Below are 25,516 nucleotides of genomic sequence, written 5' to 3'. Positions count from 1 at the left end.
AATGAATCAACTGACCTCCGACACCAATGCTTGACATCATGAGCGCAGCATCTGTCACTTTGTGGAGGTAAAAAAAAAACCAAAACCCAAGTCTGCACATGATGTTGTGCAAATACGGGGATGAGTATAATCTGTTGCACGAGGAATCAAGGTAGATGACGGGGTTTAATATTCCCAATATTTGTGTTTCACAGTTATGATATGGCAAAGTACCACAGTATAAACCAAATACATTCTTACACTAATTATCCCCCCTAGAAACAGATAGTGGTCAATTTTATCCCCCTTATTGAACATTGTTCGGTTTGTTAGTCTTCGTGTGGAGGTGCTAATGATTCCGTCTCGTTCTCTTTGCCATCTGAAATGAAATGTTGACAATAATGTACAGTTCTGAGACACAGACAGATATACCAATGGGTTGCCGGGAGAAACACAGTGTTTTCATGGTTCTGTGACGCAAGAACCATTTCTTCTGAAATGTCTCTCTGTTACACAGTCTCATATTTACACACAAAGATCGAAGCTTCTGAAAAAACATCCCCTCGATGTGTCCCTTTGTTAATTTTGGTGAAAGTTGCCAGAGATGTTGGAATGTGTCCTTTTTTTTTTTTTTGTATGACAGACTGGATGTTTGAGGAATTTGAAATCCAATAAATGTTTTTGTTTGTTCTCTTTAGCCCCTGTCATGTTTAAAGAAGAAGCGAGAAGCTTTTTCATGTCCAAAGCGAAATGACTCCTTGTGACTGTCTCTTCAGGTAAAAAGTGAAGGAGTAAAGATGCATGGAGGAGGACAATCGGCAAGGTGGAGGGGTTTGGGGAAGGGGTCGGGGAACTTTTTTTGATTGCCTTTAAGAGTTTGATAATAGTATCACGACATGTACAGTGGTATCTCTCACACACACACACACGCACGCACGCTCGTGCAAGCACCTTGTATTTCATACACACACACACACACACACACACACTCTATACCTCAGCACATTCATTTCACAAACACACACTCCTGTGTCCTAATCCCATGCTCAGCCCAGAATATCCAGGTACACAGGGGAGGCTTTGGCGAGATTGAGGAGCAGCCCATGGATTTCTTTAATGTTGAGTCTCATGTGAGGCTCTCTCTGCCAGCAGCCCAGCATCAGGTCATACACTTCTTTAGGACAGGTCCGAGGGCGCTGTAGCACCCTGCCCTGGGTTATACACTCAATCACCTTGAGATGAGGAAAAACAGAGAGGACAGCGGTTAGCAGCATTCTGGTTAATCTGAAAACAACTTTTTAGATGGGAGATCCGGGTCTTGTGAGGGTCGCAGAGCATCCGCTAAGCAAAACTGTTTCAAAGCTCGTGGGTAAAAATGTCACAGCAAGAAATTCTTCATAAACATGGACGACGGGGAAAATTCTCTGTCATATTCCATGGGAACTGAAAAATTGATAACCGAAGCACATAAATGCATATATATACGTTTATATACACTGTGTGTGTGGGGTTAGTGTACCTGTGTGCGTACAGTGGTTTATGTACATATTTATAGAGCGCGAGAGTCCCTTAGAAACCGAAACTATTTACATTTCACTCCGAGAACATATATCTTTCTCTGACAGCTGTTTAGAAAATGGCTTTACTTCAGCGTAATTCCCTGCTGCCATCATTGCCTTTTACAAGTTCTGTGGACACCCATCTGCGTGCATGAAATGATAATAAACAAATGTCTGCTTAAGAGCTCAAGTTGTGTCTCGCAAATGGATTGATGCCCCTTTTTAGAATCCGACAGCTGAAGTGAACTTCTGGAATGGATAAGGATGCAGTCTGTAATAAGCCATCATTTTGCTAATTAAGTTACCTACACTAGTTTTGTAATGGCAAGCGCTCTCAGTATGGAAATTCACATGTCCTGAGTGATATCTGAACGCGGGATTCGGGTCAGCAGGTCAGCAAGCTGTAAATCAACGGAAATTTTATAGATCCAAATAGGAAAGATAAAGGTTCATTTTTTGGATGTAACCAGAGCAGGTTAAAGGAACTATTGATATGTTTCCTGGAGCTGTAACCAGAGTTGGGGTGTGATGGGGTTAAAGTTAAGGTTGAGGTCAAAGGTCGAAGGGCTCTACTAAAGCATCGTTTCCTGAAACCGGGTTACGGTTCAAAAGGATAACAAATGCAAGTGCTATTAAATATTTAATAGGCTTGATTTATCTATTCATCTATGCATTTGATACGGGAAATTCTTAATTTATCTTAACACACTTAAGATATGAGATCTTCGGCTGTGTAAGGGCTTTAACATTGTATTTTCAATGTATTTATTCCCTGACGGTTTATTATCTTAAAAGGCTTGATACGATCGAAACATCCGGATTAAGCAATTTTCTTTCTATTCAGGAAACAATGATGAGGAGGAGGAGGATCTTTCCAACACAATAACTTCATAATAATCCAACAAGTGAGGAAGCTATAAAAAAAAACAAAATAAAATGCATTACGATTAAATCTCAATTTGGTCAATTTGGCTTAAAAGATATGGAGTATTTTATTGCCACTAGACTGTGAATTAATTCTGATCCGACGCAATAATATTTGAGCGAGACGGGGTTCGAATATTGAAAGGCATCATCACTTGCCTCCCACTCACTGTCAGATGTGCTCAATTTTTCAACAAGTGTGACGAGAGACTTGATAATGACTACTTACATTGTTGAGCAATTCACGTGTCAGGCGAACAGTAATTCAAAGGACTGTTTAAGCCTCGAGAACTTCATGAAGAAATGATAAAAAAAAACTAGACAAAAGATTGCCTTTGTTGATAATAAATATTTTTTCAACTACAACACTATCTGATTTTAATTAATTCAAACTCACTTTTTATTCACCAAGTGCATATATCACACTAACCACTGGTCAGCTGTTAAAAGCATCTTTATAGACTATTCAATAATTCATAAATTAATACACAGTTAATAAATTCATACATTTCGAAGCACTGGAATAGATAGTAACTTTAAATGAAAATTAAAGTACTTTCAATGCTTTTAGTCTTTGCTTTTAGTTTTAAGGCATTCTGTACCTCATTATTGGAGAGCTGGTACCAAGGCTGTTTGCCGTAGGTGAAAATCTCCCAGAGCACAACTCCTAGACTCCAGACATCACTCTCCGTGGTAAACTTCCTGTACATGATGCTCTCCGGAGGCATCCAACGGATTGGCAACATGGTGTGGCCTCCCACCTTTGGACACACACACACACACACACACACACACACACACACACACACAGAGTGAAAGTGAATATGGTCAGCGTAAAATACAATGAGCTGAGCAGAAAAAAGAAGGGGAGATTTAGAGAGCTGCCTTCTTCAGGGTCAATAATCTGACAAATTCACACACACAGGGTGTGAGCGCTCCAGTTTTATTATATTAATTTGTATTCAGTTGGTGGACATAATGCATTCTGAATGGGCGTTCAAACAGCCTTTCAAATGATCCACCTGGTTCAGTCAAGGGTTTCATTAAATCTTGAATAGAACTGCACGTAATTGACTCCGTCAAAAGCGCTGATCAAGGCACTGGAGAATCTGACTGCATCATTTCATGACTGTGGAATGCCTTCTGTCTGTGCACCCTTCAAACTAAATAAGGAATGCATGTAAAAAGAGGAAAAGCTTTATATTTGGCCTTATAAAGAAGTGTTCATATGTGCAACTGAAGATGTGTGTGCGAGTTGCACTTATCCATAGTCAGTTGACGAGTCTGAATTCTTTGGATGATCCAACTTTTGAAAAGCAATAGCAATAATGAGCATAGAAAATAGATGAACGCATGATCGACGTGTCAGCCGGCTTCCATGATCCACCGGTCAGAAAACCGAAGCTTAACATTCAATAAGACGAGCAGCGGCCGTCATATCATCGGACATTTCAGGCGTTTCCAGCTGATGCCGTTGCACTACCTGGGCACGGACCCCTCACTGAATTGATTCGTGAGTAACAATTTCTGCGTTTTAGATGAGAAGCTCAGAAATGCTTTTTTTTTTTTTTTAAATCCGTATTGCATAGATCCGAGTTATAATTCAATACAGTATACAGTATGTCTCGCAGCTGTGAAAATGTGTGCAAGAACCAAGGAAGCGAATCTCGGTAGCGGCGCCCACCGCTGACAAGATTGATGGCTGATGAAGCTGGTCTGAATTGATTCTTTGAAGACATTTGTTCTTTGGGGAGATGCTCTTTTCTGCATTCTCCCAACTGCATCAGTGTCAACTGAAAATGATGACGAATCAGGTGGATACCCAGGCCCGTGGTGACGGAGAAACATCGTCCCCCCTCCCACACAGGCCATGTCAGACCGAAGATGGCATGAATACGCCGGGGTTGATGATTCATTGTCGTATAAGACGAACTAAACTGCACGTAAAGCTAAGCCGGCAGCACCAGCTCGTGTTCTCCTTTATTTGACTGCTGAGGGTGGAGGGTTGGTGTAAAGTCGAGGTTGACGATGACGCCGGCGCCGAGAGCGATGGCTGCGCCGGCTCGATTTTTGCCCGATAATGGATTCCAAGAACAGCCATAATGGTCAGGATTGGATTGGATGGAAGTCCGTCACGGCAGACGCGTGAGAGGAACGTTTTGATTTTGAATTTTTTTTTGCCTCAACCAAAAGTCTTAACCCTTTTTCGATCCCCAATTATAAGCAGGGTGATGCCCACTTATTCCTTCATCATCGTAATGTTTCAGCTTTAAGTGCTGCTTTGAGGGAAGGCAATCTAGTCTTTCTAAAATCAGTGGCGTCACTTCATTAAGTGCTAGAAAAGTGGGAAAACTCTTCCAGTCCTCAAATTACTAGATTAGAATGTCCCTCTGTATTTTGCCACTTGGTATCAGCCAGGCTGCTGCTGCTGCTGCTCAGCAGATCTACATTAAGCTGCTTTATATGCAAGACGGCCTCTCTTCACACCTCTGACTGACACCCCATGGAATTGGGGGACAGTCTTGAAGATCAATGTCATATCTGAGTTGTTCCAGAGGAAGAGGCAAAAAAAAAAAAAAAAAAACAGATACTATTTCTATTTTTTTTTTTCCCCAGACTGCAAGTCTTTTGCCAACTGATTTATCTGACTTGAGAACAAACTGTCTGTTCATCTCATGAAGAAGCAACATAGAGGCCTGACCTCATAATTGCATTTCAAAAATGGGGGCCTGCTTCGCCTTGCACTTGGAATAGCTCTGTATTTGTCTCACTTAGATCAGATCATATCAGTGGGTGTTATTAAATGCTGGTGCTTTTTTTTTTTTGCCCAAGGTGAGGTCAGGACATTCTACTGTTGTCCCAGTCCATCCCAGCAGCTGCAAAGAGCATGCATCTTTAAGAAGCCATTTCTTTAGAATTTGGGGAATAGGTACGTCAAGGATATTTATGCACCTGATACCCTTTTTAAATTCCACACAAAGCTCTTGCAGGTGAATTAGGTGATGTTTCTACTGGGATGTCCGTTGGGTCACATCCCATGATAGTAAATTACGGTATGTACCGAAGAGCCTCAAACTTACTGATCAAAATCAGTATGAGGGCAGAATTAACTTAAACTCCTGTAAATTAAGTCTTTCTATCTGGAATTTGGAAAAGTTGTTTTTTTGTTTCTTGAATCATTTTCTCTGCAATCAACATCTTGAAGTGTTATCTAGCATCACAAAAGAGCAGCTCTGATATTATTGAGCCCTTCACCTTTTCTCTCAGAGGGCACGAGCTTGAATGGGCGACGCTGGATGAAAGCAAAGGAACAAATATCTGCACCTGCATCTTGCACTGTTAGAGATTTCTGCCCAGATCCTGAACAGGGGGAACTTTTCTATCAAAGTACTAAAGGCTGGACATTTGCATGTTTTCTCCAATCACCAGTAACACGAGGATTTGGGGGCGTTCATGCCTTTGCTTGTCAGATGACCTCTTCAATTTTGGTCAGTCTGGAAAATGGTGACTTGGCAAACCTCACAGACCTGTGGATATTTCTACTCCAGGAGAAATATCAGAATCAGAAAAACTTTATTTGAACCTAGAGGGGCAATTGGGGGCACATGGGGTAAAAGCATCAAATTGGACACATGAAATAAATATATGGATGAATATATAAAATATAGACCCAAATATATAAATAGAAAAGAGTATATAAAAATAGACAAGATAAAATACAGACAAGAGTAAATAAAAAAAATAGATAAAAAAAAGAGCAGATGTAAAAAGTGGCTGTGTTTTTGTGCGAGATTATATAATAAATAGCTGCACAGAACTGTGCAGATTACATGTGTTTCATGTTTATTATCTATCTATCTATCTATCTATCTATCTATCTATCTATCTATCTATCTATCTATCTATCTATCTATCTATCTATCTATCTATCTATCTATCTATCTATCTATCTATCCATCCATCCATCCATCCATCCATCCATCCATCCATCCATCCATCCATCTCTCTCTCTCTCTCTCTCTCTCTCTTTCTCTCTCTCTCTTTCTCTATGTATATATATATATTAATCTTGACCACAAGTTGAAGACTATAGGCCAAGTCACTTACAAACAGGAAAGTAACACCATGCACAAAGAGGTATGGCACTGAGGAATAGTTAAAACCCCAAATAAAAGTTGAAGACGGTTCTGAGGAGAAATGTTGGCCACTGTTTAGACTTTTTAAGTGCAAAAGAAGCAATATCTAGAAATATGACCCCCCCCCCCATTGTAATTTATAACATATGTGCATTCAAGTTAAGCACTGCTTTTTGTGTCATTTCTGGGGAAGACTGTTGAGACACTCCAAGTAGCGTCAGTCTATTCAGAGGGTTAACTACCTTAACTATCCTAAAACCCAGTCATTTTTATATAAAATTAGCCAAGAATGGCAGACAACAAGAAACGTGCATCACATCCATAACATGATGCATGTCCCCAAATATTGCATTCGATGTGAAAGTCCAGCCTAAATATCTCTGGCTGAATTGTCACCGAGCTAATCTCGGGGTGAACGCATTTGGTCATCATTCCCGCTGAAGCCAGAAGGAGTTCTCTTGGTGCAGCTGACGGAGCTGCATCTTCCTCGGGAGCTGAATTCATCTTACACCATTATCCTTGCTGGGCTGGTTTGTGCACAGTTGTGTTGGGCAGTCGTTCATAACAGTGCAGCCAATTACTATGCCCCTACCAGCATCTCCGGTATCGGAAGTGAAAACCAAATCCAAGCAAAAGCTGCAAGAGGAGTCTTTTTTTTTTCTGGCAACAAATGAGTCAGAGCAACCGTCGCCACCCGCAATTGTGACGTCAACCTCCTACAGATGCTTTGCCTCTATATTCTAGCTCTCGTCCCTCTACTTTTCCTCAATATAATTTTCACTTTCATCACCCTACTTTGTCTTCACTCTGATCATATAATTCTTCGATTTTCCTCCCACTGAATCCCGGTTTCCATTCCTTTCTGATGCAAATCATCTCCTCTCCTGTCTCTCTCACCTTGCCTTTTAGTTTCAGGAAACTGAGTTGCCTTGATTCCCGCTCTCACTTAGCCGGCGCTGTATGTGATTTATTTATTCAACTATTTAAATCGTGAGACATTCACAAGGCGGCCTGCGACCCGGGTTGCCATTGTTGCCTAGATCCCATTTGACACACAATCACAGAGAGGGGTATGGCCATTTTGCAAAGCTCAGGCGGTAATCAAAGGAGAATATGCTTTTCAGCTTCAAACACACACTGCCATGTAATTTTGTCCGGATAAAATTTTAATAAAAGTAAATATGAATTTGTTGGATATCCACTTCTGCCATGACAACATCGCCATTCTTTTTAATCATTATGAATTTAGCTTTGAGAAACGGTACAGTCCAAAACACTGTCTTATTCTACACTGTCAGCAGGTTGTTATAGTAAAGTTATATAGCGGTGATGCCAACTAATCGAAATACACGATTTAATGGCTCTTTAAATCCATAAAAAAGGAACATCTCAAAGTTGTATGCATCATTTTATGTATTTCATCGCTTGCATTTTAACTTGCCTCGAGCGAAAGTGAACACACCTTGCAAATTGTAGTGCTTTCCTCCCATGTGTATCCCACGCCCTGCACATCTTATCGGAACATGAATCTAACCAGAATATACGCACCACCGCTCCCCACAGATAGTACAAGTCCATTTTCTCAGCTTTATGCCTGTTATTAATGGCTTGGTACCCACACTTGGTCTGGTTCTGTGTTAGTCAGCGGGTTATTTAATAGTGTAATAAAATGTGCATGGTCACAATGATAGCCATCAGTTTCAATGGAATGTCAGGGGAAACATATATGCCTCGAGCTCCGTAGCACTTACTCTTCATCACCGAGCCCTTATTTTTCTTCTGGTAAAAAAATGTCCCCCTCTTGGTTTCTGTTTCCCATCTTAATGGATTAAATTTTGCTTTGAACAGCAAGAGTGAATGGAGGTGCAGTCTTCCACAGGAATCGGATACAGTGAGTGTGATTTATTACTGATCATTCTAATGGCAATTAGATGAAATTAGATAAGTTGTTTGCTTACAATTACTAGTCAGTTGGAATAATATGACGATTTGCTTAGTTGTCACAAGCAACAAAGGTGGAGAGTCAGGCCTTGTTTGCACAGACAAAAAAATGTTTTGATTTAAAAAAAGGTTTTCCAAAAACGCCGCATCACCTCAAGAAACCCCTGCCATAGAAATACTCACGCGCTGAAAACAAAAACACGATAATCCGCCATGGCCGCAGTTGTTGGTGCATGTCGGTTAAAGGAGGCAGGGCTTTGGCATCATTGTCTCATAAAAGAAGACAAGAAATGCAAGAGTAACAATTTTTATTCACTCTGGGACCCGTTAACCTCCCAATCACCTGTCCTAGTGGATGAAAAAAACCTACCATTAAAAAAAAAAAACAAACAAAATTTGCAGATGCTCCTAAACGCACGTCCTTGTGGACAGCCACGCGATCGCAGAGAGATGATACAAATTTGCAGACCAGTAATCTAACATGTTGATGATCCAAAGGAGGCTCAACAGAAGCAAAATCATAGGGAGTGCAAGGTGCACTGTCAGGGTCTGACACGGCTGGATCAAATTGGCAATCTGCGCCAGCTGCCGCTAATTACCCGGGCCCATAAAGAGCAGCGGCACGCTCTGCTCGGGGCCGGGGAATTCACAAGGGATCGAGAAGGCTCGAAGGAAGGATTGACTGGAGGTCCCAGGGCTGAAGGATTGTGGGCCCCTTCCGGAGACCCTGCCGTGACCCTGCATGGGGGCCCGTCCGGCCACCCTCAACCCTGCCTGGGACCTGTCCTGCCTGCCTGAGACACCCTGCATACCTAAATAAAAGCGCTCAAACCCTGATTTCAGCCTTGAAGGTGTGGTTCCCTGCCCGAGTCCGTTACATGCACAGAGGTAACGGTAACAGACTATCAGTTGATCGAGGTAACAGAGGAACGGACTGATGTCCTGACAATGCTGTACAACGCCTCTTTTCACCATCAAAACAGTCCTGGCACTTTGATGCACATCCATGTACCTCTGAAGCTGGTCTGAGATGTCTAACAACAACAAGAAACCAGCCATTCCTTAGAATCCTGTAAGGTGCCTCACAGTATCAGACTTCATTGTCCTGCACAACCTACAAAATCTGAAGTGGACCGAGATCATGGGAATTAGGAGCTGAAGTCAACCCTGCCAACCTTTTAGTGTTTCTCTGACCATTCATGGGCAGCCTTTGCAGGACGGCATCACTCGCTCCACCTACATGCCGGCTTACCTTCTTCCAGCTGCTTCTCAAGGTGAGCAGGCGCTAAAACAGATTCAGATCATGATGCAACAGTCTCTGTAGTCCAATTCTGATTCTTGAGAATATTTTGGGGTCATAAAAATGGATATTCATGTTCATCTTGACTAGTCTGAAGCTTCACATCCCTATATGTAATAACGTGATATTCTTTGCATTCAAAATAAGTCAGACTACCTGGGCCAGTTCTAGGCTTCACCTTAATTGCTCTGCTTTTGCATCTTGGATTGCTTATGGTAGTCTGCCTTGTAATTTTTGGTGATGCTTTAGCCCAGTTGTCTATTAGATAATTTTGGTCTCTATTGAAGTCAATCATATCATTATGCTTGGTTCTTTCCTTCCATGCTTCCAATTTATCAACCTTGGAAAGCATCTTCGGGTTCTGCATTGTGATCACATATCGATTCAAACCGCTAGAACTACATTATCGGTGTCGGTCATTTCACCAGTTGGTCATAATGTCTCAAAGTCTTTATTTGAAACTTAAAAGTTTACTGAAGCCTGTTGGTCTTGTAATACCACCTACAACTCACTGTGTGAGTTGTAGGTGGTATTATAATAAGTAGTTGCTGGTTAACTCCATTTGTGCAAATCTGCTGAACCACAATGTTTTATTTCCCTACTTTTTTGTCTCTGCTCATAAAGAATGTTCATATTCTTTAGTCACGATGCATTCTATTCTTGTTCTCTAACATTAAATCTATGATGTATCTGAATACGCATAAACCCATTAGTCTTTTTGTTTTATTCATCATGGTTGATCTTTTCCCCTGGTGGCCTGAAATATTAATATGTGTGTGTCAGGGAGAGACACCTGTCACTTTCAGTCTGCAGACCACTTTATTTGGGATTTGTGCAATCGGGGTTGTGTGTTTGTGTGTGTGTGGGGAGGGGGAGGGCATGTTCAATTGATAAACTGCTAATTCTCCAGTAAGGGAAAATGAATCAGTGTTGAACACCCTCATTAGTGGCTAGGAAAAACAACATATGTGTGAAAATCAGTCTGGTCTCACAGGGACTGAGGGGAGTGAGTGAAAGCCGCATGGAAAATGAATCATCATGATCAAGCCTGAGATGAAATGATCTTGCAATGTCGCGAGGCATCTCCCTGTTTAGTATTTTTTTTGTCATCTGTTCTTGTCGTCTTTGCTGTTTGCTGCTCGGAGGTGCTCTCAGTATATCGGCTCGAGAGAGTTTATGTATCCAGGACAACTCGGCTTGCGGAGAAAAAAAAGGGAGGGGGTGTAGGTGGGATTTAGATGACTAACTCCACCTACTATTTTGTTAAACATGAAGCTTTACTGCCCTCTGGGTTGCCAAGGAAACAAGAACTCATTTGAAAACTGGTAAATTGTTGAGGTGACCATATCTGTGTGTGTCTTTGTATCTAATTTTATAAGCGCTATGTTGCAATTTTTATTAAAGCTGGAATATCTAGAGGGAAATAGTCCAGCAGAATTCATAATGGATAAATGTATAATCAAACTACTACTGTTTTTTTTTTTTTTTTTTAATCTCTGCAGTTTTAAATACAAACAAACCAAAAATAAGAGGCAAATATAAGTGTAACAAGAGGCACAGACCAATTATCAATGACCACATTAAATCTAATGCATTGTGAAGTAGGGGTATGAGAATATATGTTGGGGCTGTCATGAGTGAGGTTAGAAAATAGTGATTTCAATTTACATACCCTACATTGTGTCTGTTACATAAACCGGCACGGAGCATGATTTAGAAACAAAAGCATGATGGACACATTATCACTGAGGTTAAAACCCATGGGCACGAACTCCAGTGCCACATTGATTGAGCTGGTGCTAATGATGACTGTCTATAAATACTGTATTAAGTGCCACGTGAAAGCAAACAAACCGTGCCCTAATGCTTGGCGTTAAATCAACATCATTTTAAGTGGCGAAGAAGAAACAAGGATCATGCATCAATATAAAAGCACTGACTGATATGAGCCATACAGTCCAGGTATATGAGAGACGGGCAAATACTCTCACATAAAATACAATCTGACAGAAGTAACTGTCAAAGTTAAGTGGTATATGTTTCAGTAGCAGAATATGCTATCATTGGAAGACTGCAATGGCTTCCATTCATTATGAACAGCTCATTCTAGATGTTTACTAGAACCGTGTGGCCTTAGACACATATTTAACCTGATCTAAAGCCACATCTAACCCCTGATATTAATTGGGATATTAGATAATACTTTTTCCAATGTAGAAATTGGCTAAATGTTTTCAAGATGACTACCGGCGCTCATGAAGGTGGGTGTTTTATGCCAGAGAAGGGCCCCTAGGGGTAACGACACTGCCCACACACACACACACACACAGACACACACACTAAAAAAAGACCACACTGAAAGAATGAATTAAGTTCATTGTGTAACAGGGCATTCAATGACGCTATATCATCATCAGTCTTACGCCTCTACACTCTCTCTCACTCACACACACACACACAAATAATCCCTCTATGACTCATCTTAGCTCCTTGTTTGACGCAAGACCATGACTGGGTCCCCCTGCACCTTGGTGCTGAAACAGCCCTGAATTACTGTGTTTTACTAACCATATTGCACCGCTCTTCTGTTTCCCCATCTGTCTCCCCCCCCCCCGTCCTTTTCTTGTAATTTCCTGCTCTGATACTCTGATCGTGCTGCAGCTCCAGCAATGTTTTCTGGCCCTCGCTCTCCCCTGTGTCGCTCCCTCATTTCTGTTTCACTCCTGCTTTTGCTATATTTGTGAGCCTTGCCTTCATCCTTCTCTGTTTTTTTTTTTCTTCCCTTTTTTCACTTTCATCTCCTCACCACACTCCTGCCCCTGTCTACCACATTTACATCTCTCTCCTTCTTCCCCTTTTCTTTCTCTAATACCCATTCAGCATACTAAATACAAGTTGCCTGATTACTTTCTTCCTGGGAAATGTTGGATACAACTCTGTGGCTCACCACCGCTGCCTTCATCCGTAACCATGGCTACAGCCTCAGCGCTTAGCATTTATTGAAGAGGGGCGAAGGGAGGGGGGGGTGGTTGCAATGTCGTCACACAAAGACCGTTCAAAAGAGAACCACAGGCTGGATACCTTCGGCTTTTTCGTTTTTGTTTTCAATGCCCCGCGGACCTTGGTACTAATGTGAATCGAAGGGCTCAAAAATGTATAATTATTTCAAATAAGATACAATATGATGTAGGATCTTGTAGAGCATTTTTCAGTTGTATAAGAAGAATAATTACTAATCCTAAGCAGCATTTTCATGTTCTTCCCTCTGCTTTCTGTCAGTCAGTTTTACTAAATGAAGAAAGGGGCAGCACTGATTGATTGATATTGTGCGTTACATTTTTTGAAAAGTTGTTTGACTGCTGTACAGGTTGGCAAACGGTTCTCAGCTGTACCACAACCTGCAAGTCAGACATTTGATTCAAACCTGATATGCTTGCCTCAATGCAGAAGCTTGTACAATGGGTGTGTATTTCAGGCTCTATTTAGCTGCACTGTACTGAACTTTACTGCGTTCACAGTTGTCCTTCGGCAGCATATTCAACATTAATTTGGAATAAACAGGTTTTAATGTTACTGTGAAAGAGAAATCTTCAGCTTTTTACCATATGCAATCTGACTGGCCTTTTTTTTTTTTTTTTTTTTACCATAAAAAAAATCAGATTATTTTTGAGAGTATTTTCTCAGCCACTTATACAATATGCTGATCCTTCATTTCAATGTTGTATGAAAATGTGTTGGTGACGGTCGAGCTGGAAAACCTTATATTTACAGGTGGCAGACTATGAAATGATAACAAGAAAGTTACTTTTATCTAAACGGATATAAAATGCTGGATACTGTCATAGTGGTTCTCTGCTCACATTGCAAACTCCAAAGGAAACTGTCCTGCGAACAGTTCAGCCTCGGTTTGCCCTGACGTTAGTGTTCATCTCCATAAAAAGTATTGATATTGGTTTGTACCGCCTTCTCGCAACACTAAAGTAATGTTGGGCCAAAAGATATTCGCGGTCATAGAATAAAAACTAAAAGTCAGGAGAAAATTTTAGTTTTACAGGAGTTGCAGGCGGCCAATCATCTTCAAGTAAAAGGAAGTCGTCCGAGTTGTTCTAGATCAGACCTCTCCACGTCTTGGGCTTCTGACATGTTTGTTAGCGCAAGTCTTTCAGTCTTTACAAAACACAATCCGCAACCAATAGATGAGCTCTAGCAGAGCTGGGATGGGATTTGTTGGCGGTATGGATGAACGAGAACAGCAAAGCGTGTCGGGATCAGTGTGGACCGTCCAGAAAGAGGAGCGTATGATGGAGCGCTGGGCAGAAACGCCCAGCTTGTACGATGTTAACTCTCCAACGTATCCCGATAGAGTGGAAAAGGAAAAGTGAAGGACTGAAACAGCAGAGGCTCTGCAAATAGCCACTGAAAACATTACACGGCGGGAGAAAAATTGCTGAAAGAATCTAATCATAGTATTGTACGTAGTGACCATATAGGATTCACAGTTTTTGTAAAACCTCAGTTTGAGACTGGGCTGCAACTAGAAACTCTAACTTGACTTTAGATGTGAGATACTTCTCATAGCCTTCTGATGTACAGGGAGTATAAAATGTAAGAAGACTACATCCCTCAGCAATGTGAACCCAGGCAAAGGCAGCAGGAATGCTGACTTTCGAGTAAAGCGCCAGAATAAATGACCGCAGCATAGTTCCTTTTTGCTCGAACACAAAGCAGGTCTTTGGCGGAGTCTTCGGTCATCTGCATGCAGTCAAGGATAGAGAGGCTTTAGACGGAGCGAAAAAAATGTCTTTTGATCCACCTACCCTGTAGTAGTCGGTGCTGTAGACGTCTCTGGACATGCCAAAATCTCCGATTTTAACCAGCAGGTTCTCACCCACCAGGCAGTTCCTGTCAGACCGCAAACAAACTAAATGACTTAACTGTGACAATAGGTTGATCTCTTTCCAGTAGAATTGTATTGGATTTTTAATTTACAAACGAATGAAACATAAATGATCAAGGAAAACAGAAGCAAGAAAATCTCACTTATATTCAAACCATGCGCATGTAGAGCTGTGTTAATCCCTCATTGTATTTATTAGATTTAGAGATTTATTTCCCAGATTACATTACATTACATTTGGCAGATGCTTTTATCCAAAGCGACTTACAATAGAGGACATAGGGACTGCAAATACACTTGCAAATACACGATGCACAGGAAATATACAGAACAGATGTGACAAACCTGGTGGCCAAGTCACGGTGGACGAAGTGCTGCGAGGCCAGGTAGACCATCCCAGACGCGATCTGCTGGGCAATGTGCAGCATCTGCGACTGAGTTAGCTCCACAGGTCTTGTGGTCTGGCCGTCTGCCATCAGCACTGCATCTGGACCATGAGCCCTGCAAGCAATCAAGGGAAGAGCTTGTTTTAATGGTTTTGTTTGTTAAAGGCATGCTGATTCATGATCAATTTGTGATAATCCTGAATCAATCAGCTTTCAGCAACTTAAGTATCCCCCAAGTTGTTTTTTTTTTTTTTTTGAAGATTTTTATCTTTTTATTTATTTTTTTGCTTGTGGATTATCTAATAAAAAAATAAAGGGGAATACCAAAGACCCAGGCATGTTTGCTTTGCAGTCATTTTATGAGCAACAGCTTTGAAAACACTGTGCCACATGGTGGTGTTTAAGAAGAACGTGCCTCAGGAACTTGTTGAGGTCTCCATGTTTCATGTACTCGAACACCATGATGAGAGGGTCGCTCTCCACGCAGACGCCATAGAAAGTGACGATGTGTTCGTGTTGGAGATTGGTCAGCAGCTCCGCTTCACGGTGGAAATCCTTCCTGGCGTTCTCACTGGCCTCTTTAAGTGTCTGAAAACACACACACACGGTCATATTTTATGAAACAAGTGATTTAAAACCACTGCTTTAAGCAACCGCGATGGATTGATCTGTGATCACCGGATTTATGGCTGTCTTTTCTCGAGTTGAAGCGGTTTGCGAAGCCCGTTTGAAATATTGGATCTTGTTAGAGCAAAAGTACTTTGCGGTATTGTTATTACAGTACAACATGTACAGCGCTCATTTTATTTCTCTTTAAATGAAGAGTGCCTTCACACAAAGAAATGTAGAGAGCCAGACTGACTTGACAGGAAATGCTCTGCAATCATTTTACATCAAAAACTGGAAAATATAGAAAACTGTTCTTGCATTAATAATTAATTGGTTTTCTAATATATAGGGTATGGGCAGGTTTTCATTACATTTTGTGCGCGTGTGTGTGTGTGTGTCAGCTTCCATTACAAATAAAGGTCAATAGGTCTAAAACACAGGAATAAGTCTCAGAAAAAATCTTCAAACAAAAGAAACGGCCCCATGACCTTGTCGCCAAAATGATGTGGCTCCCGGATATTAGACAGTATGACCCCAACGCTGAATACTTAACAGTAATATCGTAACATACCAGCTGAATTATCAACATCAGATTGTTACCAGATATGGCACAATGATGACATGGAAGATTATTATAGCATGAAAGCATAAGCTCCAATTTCACCAAGGAACATTATATTGACAATATATAGGAAATATAAGAGCTTTCTTTTTATATGCTGATATAAAAATCAGCATATAACATGACAGCTGAATGACAGACACAAACAAGCTGCACCTGTTTTTTATTTATTCATCTTTCTTTTATTGGAAAATAAGTGCTGCTGGGGGGATCTCAGCAGGCTATGAAGGTTTTTATTTACGTGGATTGTCTGGTAATGGTTTACATATAAAGGACAGTGAATTCATTAATCAGTAAAATGCAAATAAAAACTACGAAACTACGAGTTATGAAGATGCCCTACTTTATGAAATGTATTTTAATAAAGACTGCCATATTCACTTTTGCTAAGATTACTTGTTTGTGAAACGTTTACTGGATCCTGGTTTCCCGTTCTCTATATTTCTATCCTTGCAAATGTTTCTTACCAAGCCTTTTTCAATTTTGCTCATCATTTCAGAAGACAATTTAATGACAGTCAGAAGCATGCTGAGCTTCAATAGTGAGGTGTAGAGGGCAGGACAAATTACCTCTCTGGGGGAAGTCCGGAATCTTAAATATCGGAAAGAGCAAAACTAGAAACTTTCTGCAATTTATCTAAATATGAACTGTCACAATCGGAGTCCCTTTTGCATTAATTCCCAGGCTAAAAGCAGCTAAAAGCTGCAATATTGCACAGTTAGTCATCAGGCCTGCGCACATTCAGGTCCCTGGACAAATTAAAAGCAATCAACATCCTCCAGCACATTTGGAGAATGATGTGACTCACATTAAGCAAACAGTGGTGGAGATGCGTGTTTGGAAGTGCCGCACTTTTTTTTTTTTTTTTTTTTCTTAAATGGACACATTCCCGTCAGAGTATCTTGATATGTTAGTGTGATCAGTGGATAATATAAAGTACTGAAATTTCCCCACTGTGGGACGATTTAAAGGCACATGCTGGTCTAAGACTTGTTTTAGAAATCAGACGTGGAAACTGCGTGTTCATACTAAGTGGGACCATCTTTGTATGTGCTTGAAAGAGAACAGATTGTAATGTTTCCACTTGCACTGCCTGAAGCAACTCAACAACCCAGCATAATTATCAGGTTCCCATCAAAATGTACCGCAAATCTTACATGGCCTTGCAAAAAGTAATCAAAATGCTAATTAGTTTGCCACCAGATTACATACTCGTAAGCGGTGTCTGTATTTTTGTTATGCCATAATGAGGCTTCATATAGTGTATATTCTACAATGCATGGGCCAATAGAGCTAAAAGTCATTAGTATCTGATGGCCCTTGGCATCTATATCTAAGAGGATTCTCAGGTGTCTGTTTTTCTGGCAAGGTTAAATCTGTAGCCACTAGGCCTGGTTTCCGCTTCAGTTCTTAGACAATATTAGCAAAGTTTCAGGTATTTAGTGTCTGTTATGTCAATAATAGATCGGCGATAGTACTTTAACTAGATGTCCTAGACCGGTGCATTTAAGCACCGTTAAAACTGGCATACACGTTGGGCTGATTCCTCAGCCAAGAGTAGTTTACCCACTGTGCAATTCAGGATCAAGGATGTCCCTTTGAGGAACATTGGTTTCAGGGGGGGCGGTTCCTATGGCGCGGTAGCTGGGTCTATGAAAAAACTCATCCTGCACCCACAACGCTCTCCTTTCAAACTTTCCCAGGACGGTGAATAGCCATTCACATTTGGCCCCACATGACTCCACCGACTCTCTAAAAGCGGTTGTTCTAACACCCGGGGCCACTTGTTTGAATAACCTCGATTAAATTCCTCATAGAAGCCGAATAACAAAGACTCCCGTGGATTAGAGACCAAAGTCCAATAGCCGATGATGCAAATCTACTTGAATTACGCATGTTGTTGACTTGCTTTCGTAAACCTGGCGGTATAAGACTCATTTTTGTGCTGAGAGGTGTCTGTGGTATGTAATACAACCTAATCTTACGGACAAATAATGCTCACTGAAAATAACACAGGCAGTCACTGCATTTCACGCTATCCGCCCTCTCTCCAACGTCTGTTTTGTGATACTGGACATTAACCTGCTGTGTGTCAAATCTATGCATTCATCCCATCCTTTGCTTTTTTTATGTATCACAAACACATTTCACCTCCTGGCATTCCCTTCTACTGCTAATATCCTCATAAATTATTTTGTATATTCATACCCATATACGATTATATCATTATATACTATTATCATGAATGCATTTTATAGGGTGTAGAAAATGGAGGTCTATTTCTCATAAATGAATTTGCAGCTTCAAGATTTTGTCCTTTTTAAAAACTGTGTGCAAAATATAAACCTGATCAGGTGTTTTATACATAGGATTCGTGTAAAGTTTATAGAGTCACATCCCAAAACAATATACCAACACTGACATAGCTTCGCTGTTAGAATAAAATTCTAAGGTCGATAGGAGGGCAGTCTTATCTGTCGAAAATCAAGTCCACGACACACTCTTGGTTGGTGCAGCGGTGAGTGTGGGGTCGATGGAAGAAAAGTACATTAGAGTAATTGAAAAAAAAAAATGGAGAATTCAGGGACTTTAATCAATGGTCTGACTCGAATGAGAAAAAAATAATCAACATTACGCCTGTATGAAACCCCATTAATAACAGTCTGGGAATTGGAATTTGTTTTTAATGGAAATTGAACACTGATCGTACACTGGCCCTCCATATGTGACAAGCAGCCTGGAACACGCCGCTTCTTGTTTTACATCCATATTCAGGGGCATATTTCACACTTTTAGACTGAGCTGAAAGTAAGCCGGCAGCCAAGAACCACCGAGCGGTTTAGAGCTAAGCTGGAAGGAAACAAATGCAGGGGGGAAACAAGGTGATAGATTTGAGTGGAGGAGAGTATAGGAATGACACAGAGAGCCGCAGGGGGCTGATGGTGGTGAAAACAAAAGTATTGCAGGTGAAGGAGTTCCAGAGAGGAGAGGAAGCGAGGGAGGCTGGGGGTCTTTTACAGTTCATGTATTGTTAATGAGAAGTTCTTCTCCAATCAGATCTTGTTTCACCGCGGAAGAGCGGAGAAAGCATCCTTGATGCTGAGATGGATGGGCAGATGAATAGGACAGAAGGATCCCTCCCTCGGAAACCATTCAATTTGACCCCGGAAGTCGGCGGTTTCGGTGTAATCCCAACCTTTTGCTTACAGAGAAATATTCAAAAGAAACAACGTCTTAAATGTTGCAGGGCGGCGAGGAGACAGAGAACACGGAGCCTCTAAATACTGTTCAGAAGGCGTCCTTTTCAGAATGTCATGTATCGCTTCCAGGAACACGAGATTATCTCCCAACTGCTCAATATTTCAAATGCATTTCAAGGATCAGATTGTATTGCAAAAATATTGTCGACAGGGCAATAGTTTCCCCTGCTATAATGACATTATGGGATTTATGTTGGTGCCATGAATCTCTGTCGCAGCTGGGATTGAAATATTGTTTATCTCATTTGAGACTCAACTTCACATACGCCGAGGCACTGTCTGTGCGTTGTCTGATACATCTTTTGTTCTCTTTGCAACACGTGCAATTTTTTTTTTTTAGCTTTTCATGGTGTCTGGATAAAGTTAAATTAGTAGTCATAGGTTGAATGGAAAAATATAAGGACTTTTTTTTTTCTATTAAACCCAGCATTTAATGTTACTACAAGAATCACCTTCAATTCGCTTCCAATTGTATCCTGACATTTAAAGCGTCCTCGTGAGTGTTGAGGTTATTCAACAAAAAAGGCCACCATGAAAATTACCTTGACCGCCACTAGTATCTTCTCCTGGTCAGGTGAGAGGTTATAGCACTCCGCCAGGAAGACCTTCCCGAAGGCCCCTTCTCCCAGCTCTCTCTTCAGAACAATGTTGTGTCTCTTAATATGCTGGACGACTGAGGATCAGAACACACAGGAGAGAGGAAAAAAATGATTAAATAGTCATCTTGGGCTCGAAACATAGATCCATATATGGTAGGACAGAAAAGAAGCACGAGGTAAACAAGAAGGTTTTCCTCTTTTTTTTTTTTGCTTATTATCTAAAAGCAATAAAATTCCAAGATGCTTATTTGTGAATTTGTATTGTGTTCATTAGACAGAATTACTATCAAACTGCAACGTATCTGGTGTATGCTTGACATGAAATCTACAAATGTGATGTCAAACATAATTTATCTTGTAAACTATTAGACCCAAAATAAGCCATCTTGCATCTATAAAGCATTTTTTGTCGCATACTATTGCATAAAAATGACAAAAAAAATTGCCTATTGTCTCTCCATTGGCAACATTTGATGTACAGTAAATGAAATGAACGTCACAGCTTTCTACCTTCCAGTCACCCAGAGTTGGATCAGATTTATCAAACATGTGCACTGTTGCTAAGCAACCTCTGACTCCAAGCCAGTTCATTCTGAGAAAAAAAAAATTGCCATTTTACCATGGTGATGTTTTTTTTTTGTTCTAAAGGAGGATTTGCATGGCGCCCTGACTATAACCCAACTAAGCCGTCTCTCCTTGACTTTGAGAGACACGGTATGGTCTGCCTGCAAAGTAACACGCATCATCGTATGACGCGCGCATCCGAATATAAAAACACACGTAGGAAAACGCACACGTCACACACACAGCCTATTCACTAGAGCCAAGATTTATCTGTGATGTGATTAAGAGCATTTGAAGAAAAGCTCTTCACTCAGAATATCACATTGGAGTCCCTCAGAGGCTGCATCGATCTGCTATGCACACTAGTGAAGTCCACCATAAGCTATGATTGCACTGATTAGGGCTAAGAGAGAGAGAATAAAAGGTAAAGTCCGAGGGAGACGCGGGATAACTAAAGTCAGACACTAATGAGCATAATAACTCATTATAAGAATATGTTAGAAGAGAGCATGCCCTGAACGGATTGCTGTTTGCTGTTTACATCTAAAGCCAAAGTGGGGGGAATCTAATCAGTGTAATATTGTATTTAAATTCAGAGAAGACAATGCGGCTTGATAATAAAACCAGCCCAGAGAGTATCCCCGACATAGTTCTTTATATTTCATTTGAATATAATATTCCCGGTTGCAAAACGGTAACATTTGCACTTGTGCAGTGTTAATGACTGCAAATCTCACCGTCGAATTACAATTAGTGTTTGACGTCAATTTGTCGAATGAGTTGTCGTTATGTTCAAGCAGTTAATGGTTCATATCTCAAAAGAATGATAAATGATTTGAAATGGCCCTTAAAGGGCGGGAAAAAATAAAATACACTTTGGTTTATGGCGTATTGGGGTTTCTAACAATATTTCAAAAATACCACGTAAATTATTCAAACTTGCATCATTACCATGCAGGATCTACATTTAAAATATTAAAAAGGGCTTGTGAAAGTGTTCACATTTAAATTTTGTCTCATCACACCACCGCACTGTTTAGTGGTACGGTTAGGGATTTTTTTTTTTTTTTTTTTGCTTGGAGGACAAACCTGGTTATATTTGCCTCTTCTGGAATTGCATGACAAAATATTATACCAGGTTTCTTGCAGCATTACAAATTTCACTTTTGCCGCGTGTGTGTCAGGCCATTGTATGAACGACTATGTATAGTAAATTACGGAGATCTTCATGTAGTTTATCAATCTGTCGCCATGACTGACGAATGCATTCAAGCTTATAAGAAAAACAGTCGCGAACCTGTAGTTAGATGTGAACAACTTTTGGAGCTACTGTATGTCAACCTCCGGTGGGAAATTCATTGTTAATAGATTTAAAACCTGACCAAATATGGAGAAATCTACTTAAAGTACATATTACATTCGTGTAAACCAAATCAATTTTTGTTTCCATAACCACAGTTCCTGTTGCAACACACAAATGGACCACATCCTCCCAAGCCAAGTGTCCACTGTTTAACCAGTTACTTAACAGACCACAACATCCCCCAGTGTGGTTGTGTGCACGAGTGTTTGCCAGGAACAACCCTTAGAATACTTCTCCCAAATTAACGCTTTCTAATGGCAAACTTACTTATATTAACATCAATTTTCAATTTTTTTTTTTTTTTTTTTGAGAGAAGCAAATAGAATTGTATTAATTTATGATTGTTCTCAAGATTCAGTCTTTTGGCTTATTTTTAACTACTAAAATGAGGATTTCACGCTTCTCCATCTCTGCTGTCTGGCGTAAAAGTGTTAACCTTAATCTCAGCATGAGACGCCTCAATTGCTCCTGACGTCGTCTTTGTTGAACTTTTAATTTATTCATTTATCCAAACTTTACCCTTTTACTCCCTGTTTGACTGTGCTTTTCTTTTTCTTTCTAACTCTATTTATTGGTTTCATGGTTTCTCAACCCACATTCCTATTCAGTGGTATTTTCTCAATCTGACTAGTTTTTCAAATACATATAGCATGAACACTTGTGATCTTTTTCTTCACCTATTCCATTCTGCCAAAGTGTTTTTTGAAATTTTTTTAAATTAGCTCTTTTGTAAAATTGTCAGTATCATTACCCTTTTGAAGTAAACAATGGTATCTTGAAATCATCTGTCGCTATGAAATATAATTTTTGCATTAATCTCCATGCACTGTCATACTTGGCATCTTTCATATTCATGCATTTATTATACAAAATTGATTAATGTCTCTGGAAATAATTATTCCCCTTGTCATGACTCTATTTTTCTCCAGCATCTTCTCCCTCAATCTTTCCATGACCTGTTCTAAAGTAAAGCCGCTCAGAATATTGGATTTGTTGTTTTTAAACTGAAGGATGCCGCAGGTCAAGGCCACACTTTGACAGGCACCTTGGAAACAGGACATCCAGCGATTTATACCTACAGGCTCATCAAATTTCTTGCACAAACAATGTGCATCAAGCCATGATGTGTAGGTTGTTGGGTTTTTTTGGAGGGGGGGTTCACCCCTCTTTTTTTCCTAAACAGAGGGTAAAAGCGTGAGCATGTTCTTTTCTGAATCAGATTTTCTGGAGCAGGACTTTTTACTTACTGGAATAGGAAACTCTGGTGAGTCTGGGCGGAAAGTTGGAAAAAAACAAAAGGAAATCATTTTCATTGAGGATGTTGCTGCCATGACCTTTTTAAATCTAATCGACAATTAAAAGCAAATATGGGTTTAGTTTTAGGAGTTTTGTTTTTTTTAGGGCTGAATATCAAACTTTTTTTTTCTTTTAAATCAAATTGATTTCTGGAAACATGAGGATGTAGTTTTTAAATGAAAACAGTTTTACATTAGCAAGTGATAGCTGAGAACAGTGTGTGTGTGTGTGTGTGTGTGTGTGTGTGTGTGTGTGTGTGCGCGCACGCATACAGATCTCAACCAGCTAGAGATTCTGGTATCGAACATTAGCTTTAACCAGGAAATTAAGCACTCTTTAAAGAAAACAAATAAATGAGTATCCCGACGTACACCCTTATGCCACTTTGTGAAATACTTTCTATCGCATGCTGTAGGACTGGAGAGGCTGTGATATATTACAAACACCTAAGCGTCCCCGCAGTAAACACCAATATCTGAATATTACTGGCCTCAATTGGTTTGCATTGCTTTCATTTATCATCACCCGTCTCCCCGCTATTATAACTCCTATTCGACCAAACCTCACCCTACAAAGCACCACGATATAAACACACAACAGCACACAGGTTCCTTAATAACCTGAGCCACAAGGCCAAAGCCAGAAATCCTTTTATAAGGTGCCAATAATCATACCACATTAATGTACCAGATCAATATACTTCTGCTCTTTGCCGGAGTATTTCAAGCTTATTCATGTGCCTCTTTGTTTCTCTTTCACTGCCCTTCTGTTCTTGCTTTCTTTCTTAATCTAACGCATGTATATTTTTAGTTAAACAAATCCGCACCCGTCACCTTTTTAGAAATAGAAACCTGTCGATAAAACCGCTTGTTGCGCAGCGATCCCAGAGGCAAACTTGCGTACGGCTGAGAACTCGGAGCTAACGGAGACGGGGTGGTTGGCAGACAGCGCGCGCGATCTGCCTATTTTATTTTGAATACACTAAACCTGCGTGACGAATGGAATATGCGGCTCCCACAAGTAAATGGAACCATTAGTTGATGATGCAATTGAATGTTATTGTGGAAATGCAGACTGATCTTAAAAGCAGGAACAGATACGCACCTCTGAGATGTCATCAGATAGAGTAACTTCCACATTCCTCCTATAGAGCAATAAAAATACATCTGAATCGCTCTCACAGCCGACCAGATGTTTAATGCACGGTCTGTTTCTGCCTTTCCTCGTATTCTCCTTTTGTTTGTGTACGTGACATTATCAGAGGCCACTGCATGCAGAATGCTATTCAGATGAAATTCATAAAAGGTGCATGTAGCACCGAAAAATGCAAAATAAAGGGATGACAAGAATCTAAATCCTAAAGGGAATCCAGGGTCGGCCTTTCAAGCCGAGCAAGATTGAAAGGAGGGAACTGGGAGGAAGGGCAACGGTTGGTGTGCGAGCTCCTTGACGGTATGAGGCCGTAAACAAGGGCTCGAAATATACGGTCGAGAAGAAACACACATGAAACTTGATCCGAGCAACCGGTTCAAACAAATTCAGCTGAGTAGCCAATTACACCGGCGCGGACATCAGTTACTGCAGGACCTGTCAGCACAGAGGACTGTGTTCAGACAGCCTGAGGTTGTGTAACAATAACTTTGAGGAGATCAGGTGTCAACACTGTGACCCTAGCAATGGATCGATAAATGCAGATCACAAGTTTTGCCCCTTTCTATTCAGATATGTGTCTTATCAGGTCTATAAATGAATGAAAATTAAAAACTCTGCCACAGCTATTTTTACCGTGTTACAAAAACCTCATCGCTCGTCCAAACGTCTCCCAAACTCTGAAAAGTCAGTGTGTGTTTTCCTATAAAACCAGTGATTGGGATAAGTCCGCACTATCAATTCAAATAGCTCGGTCTTCTGTTATTCCCCCACTTTTGTTCGTCTGACACGACCGTTTATTCAAATTCATCCGATTTCTTTGCACGTTCTCGCAAAAGTTGAAGGGTGGTCGAAAATGTTAAAAAGAATTATATTATCAGCTATGAGCTATATTGTTTAAAATCCGCACGGGCGGCTCCCGCGACGAAAGT

General features: G+C 40.6%; 1 protein-coding gene across 1 annotated transcript in view; it reads right to left on the bottom strand.

The window, feature by feature from the left end:
• Positions 1 to 438: 438 nt before the first annotated feature.
• The window catches only part of ntrk2a (neurotrophic tyrosine kinase, receptor, type 2a), a 70,670-nt gene continuing 45,592 nt past the window's right edge, over positions 439 to 25,516 (bottom strand). Inside the window, exons 14-19 of the mRNA XM_086174212.1 lie at positions 20,156 to 20,286; positions 15,538 to 15,710; positions 15,082 to 15,237; positions 14,657 to 14,741; positions 3,065 to 3,223; positions 439 to 1,211 (exon numbers count right to left, since the gene is read on the bottom strand). Of these exons, the coding sequence (XP_086030338.1) occupies positions 1,026 to 1,211; positions 3,065 to 3,223; positions 14,657 to 14,741; positions 15,082 to 15,237; positions 15,538 to 15,710; positions 20,156 to 20,286 (890 nt within the window). The 3' untranslated portion in view covers positions 439 to 1,025. The remainder of the gene's footprint in view (positions 1,212 to 3,064; positions 3,224 to 14,656; positions 14,742 to 15,081; positions 15,238 to 15,537; positions 15,711 to 20,155; positions 20,287 to 25,516) is intronic.

Source organism: Fistularia commersonii, chromosome 26 (genome assembly GCF_037954325.1).
Source record: "Fistularia commersonii isolate RoL2024-O1a breed Wild chromosome 26, RoL_Fcom_v1.0, whole genome shotgun sequence".
NCBI lineage: Eukaryota > Metazoa > Chordata > Actinopteri > Syngnathiformes > Fistulariidae > Fistularia > Fistularia commersonii.
The sequence above is the reverse complement of the archived record's forward strand: the minus strand, read 5'-3'. Positions and strand labels throughout refer to the sequence as shown.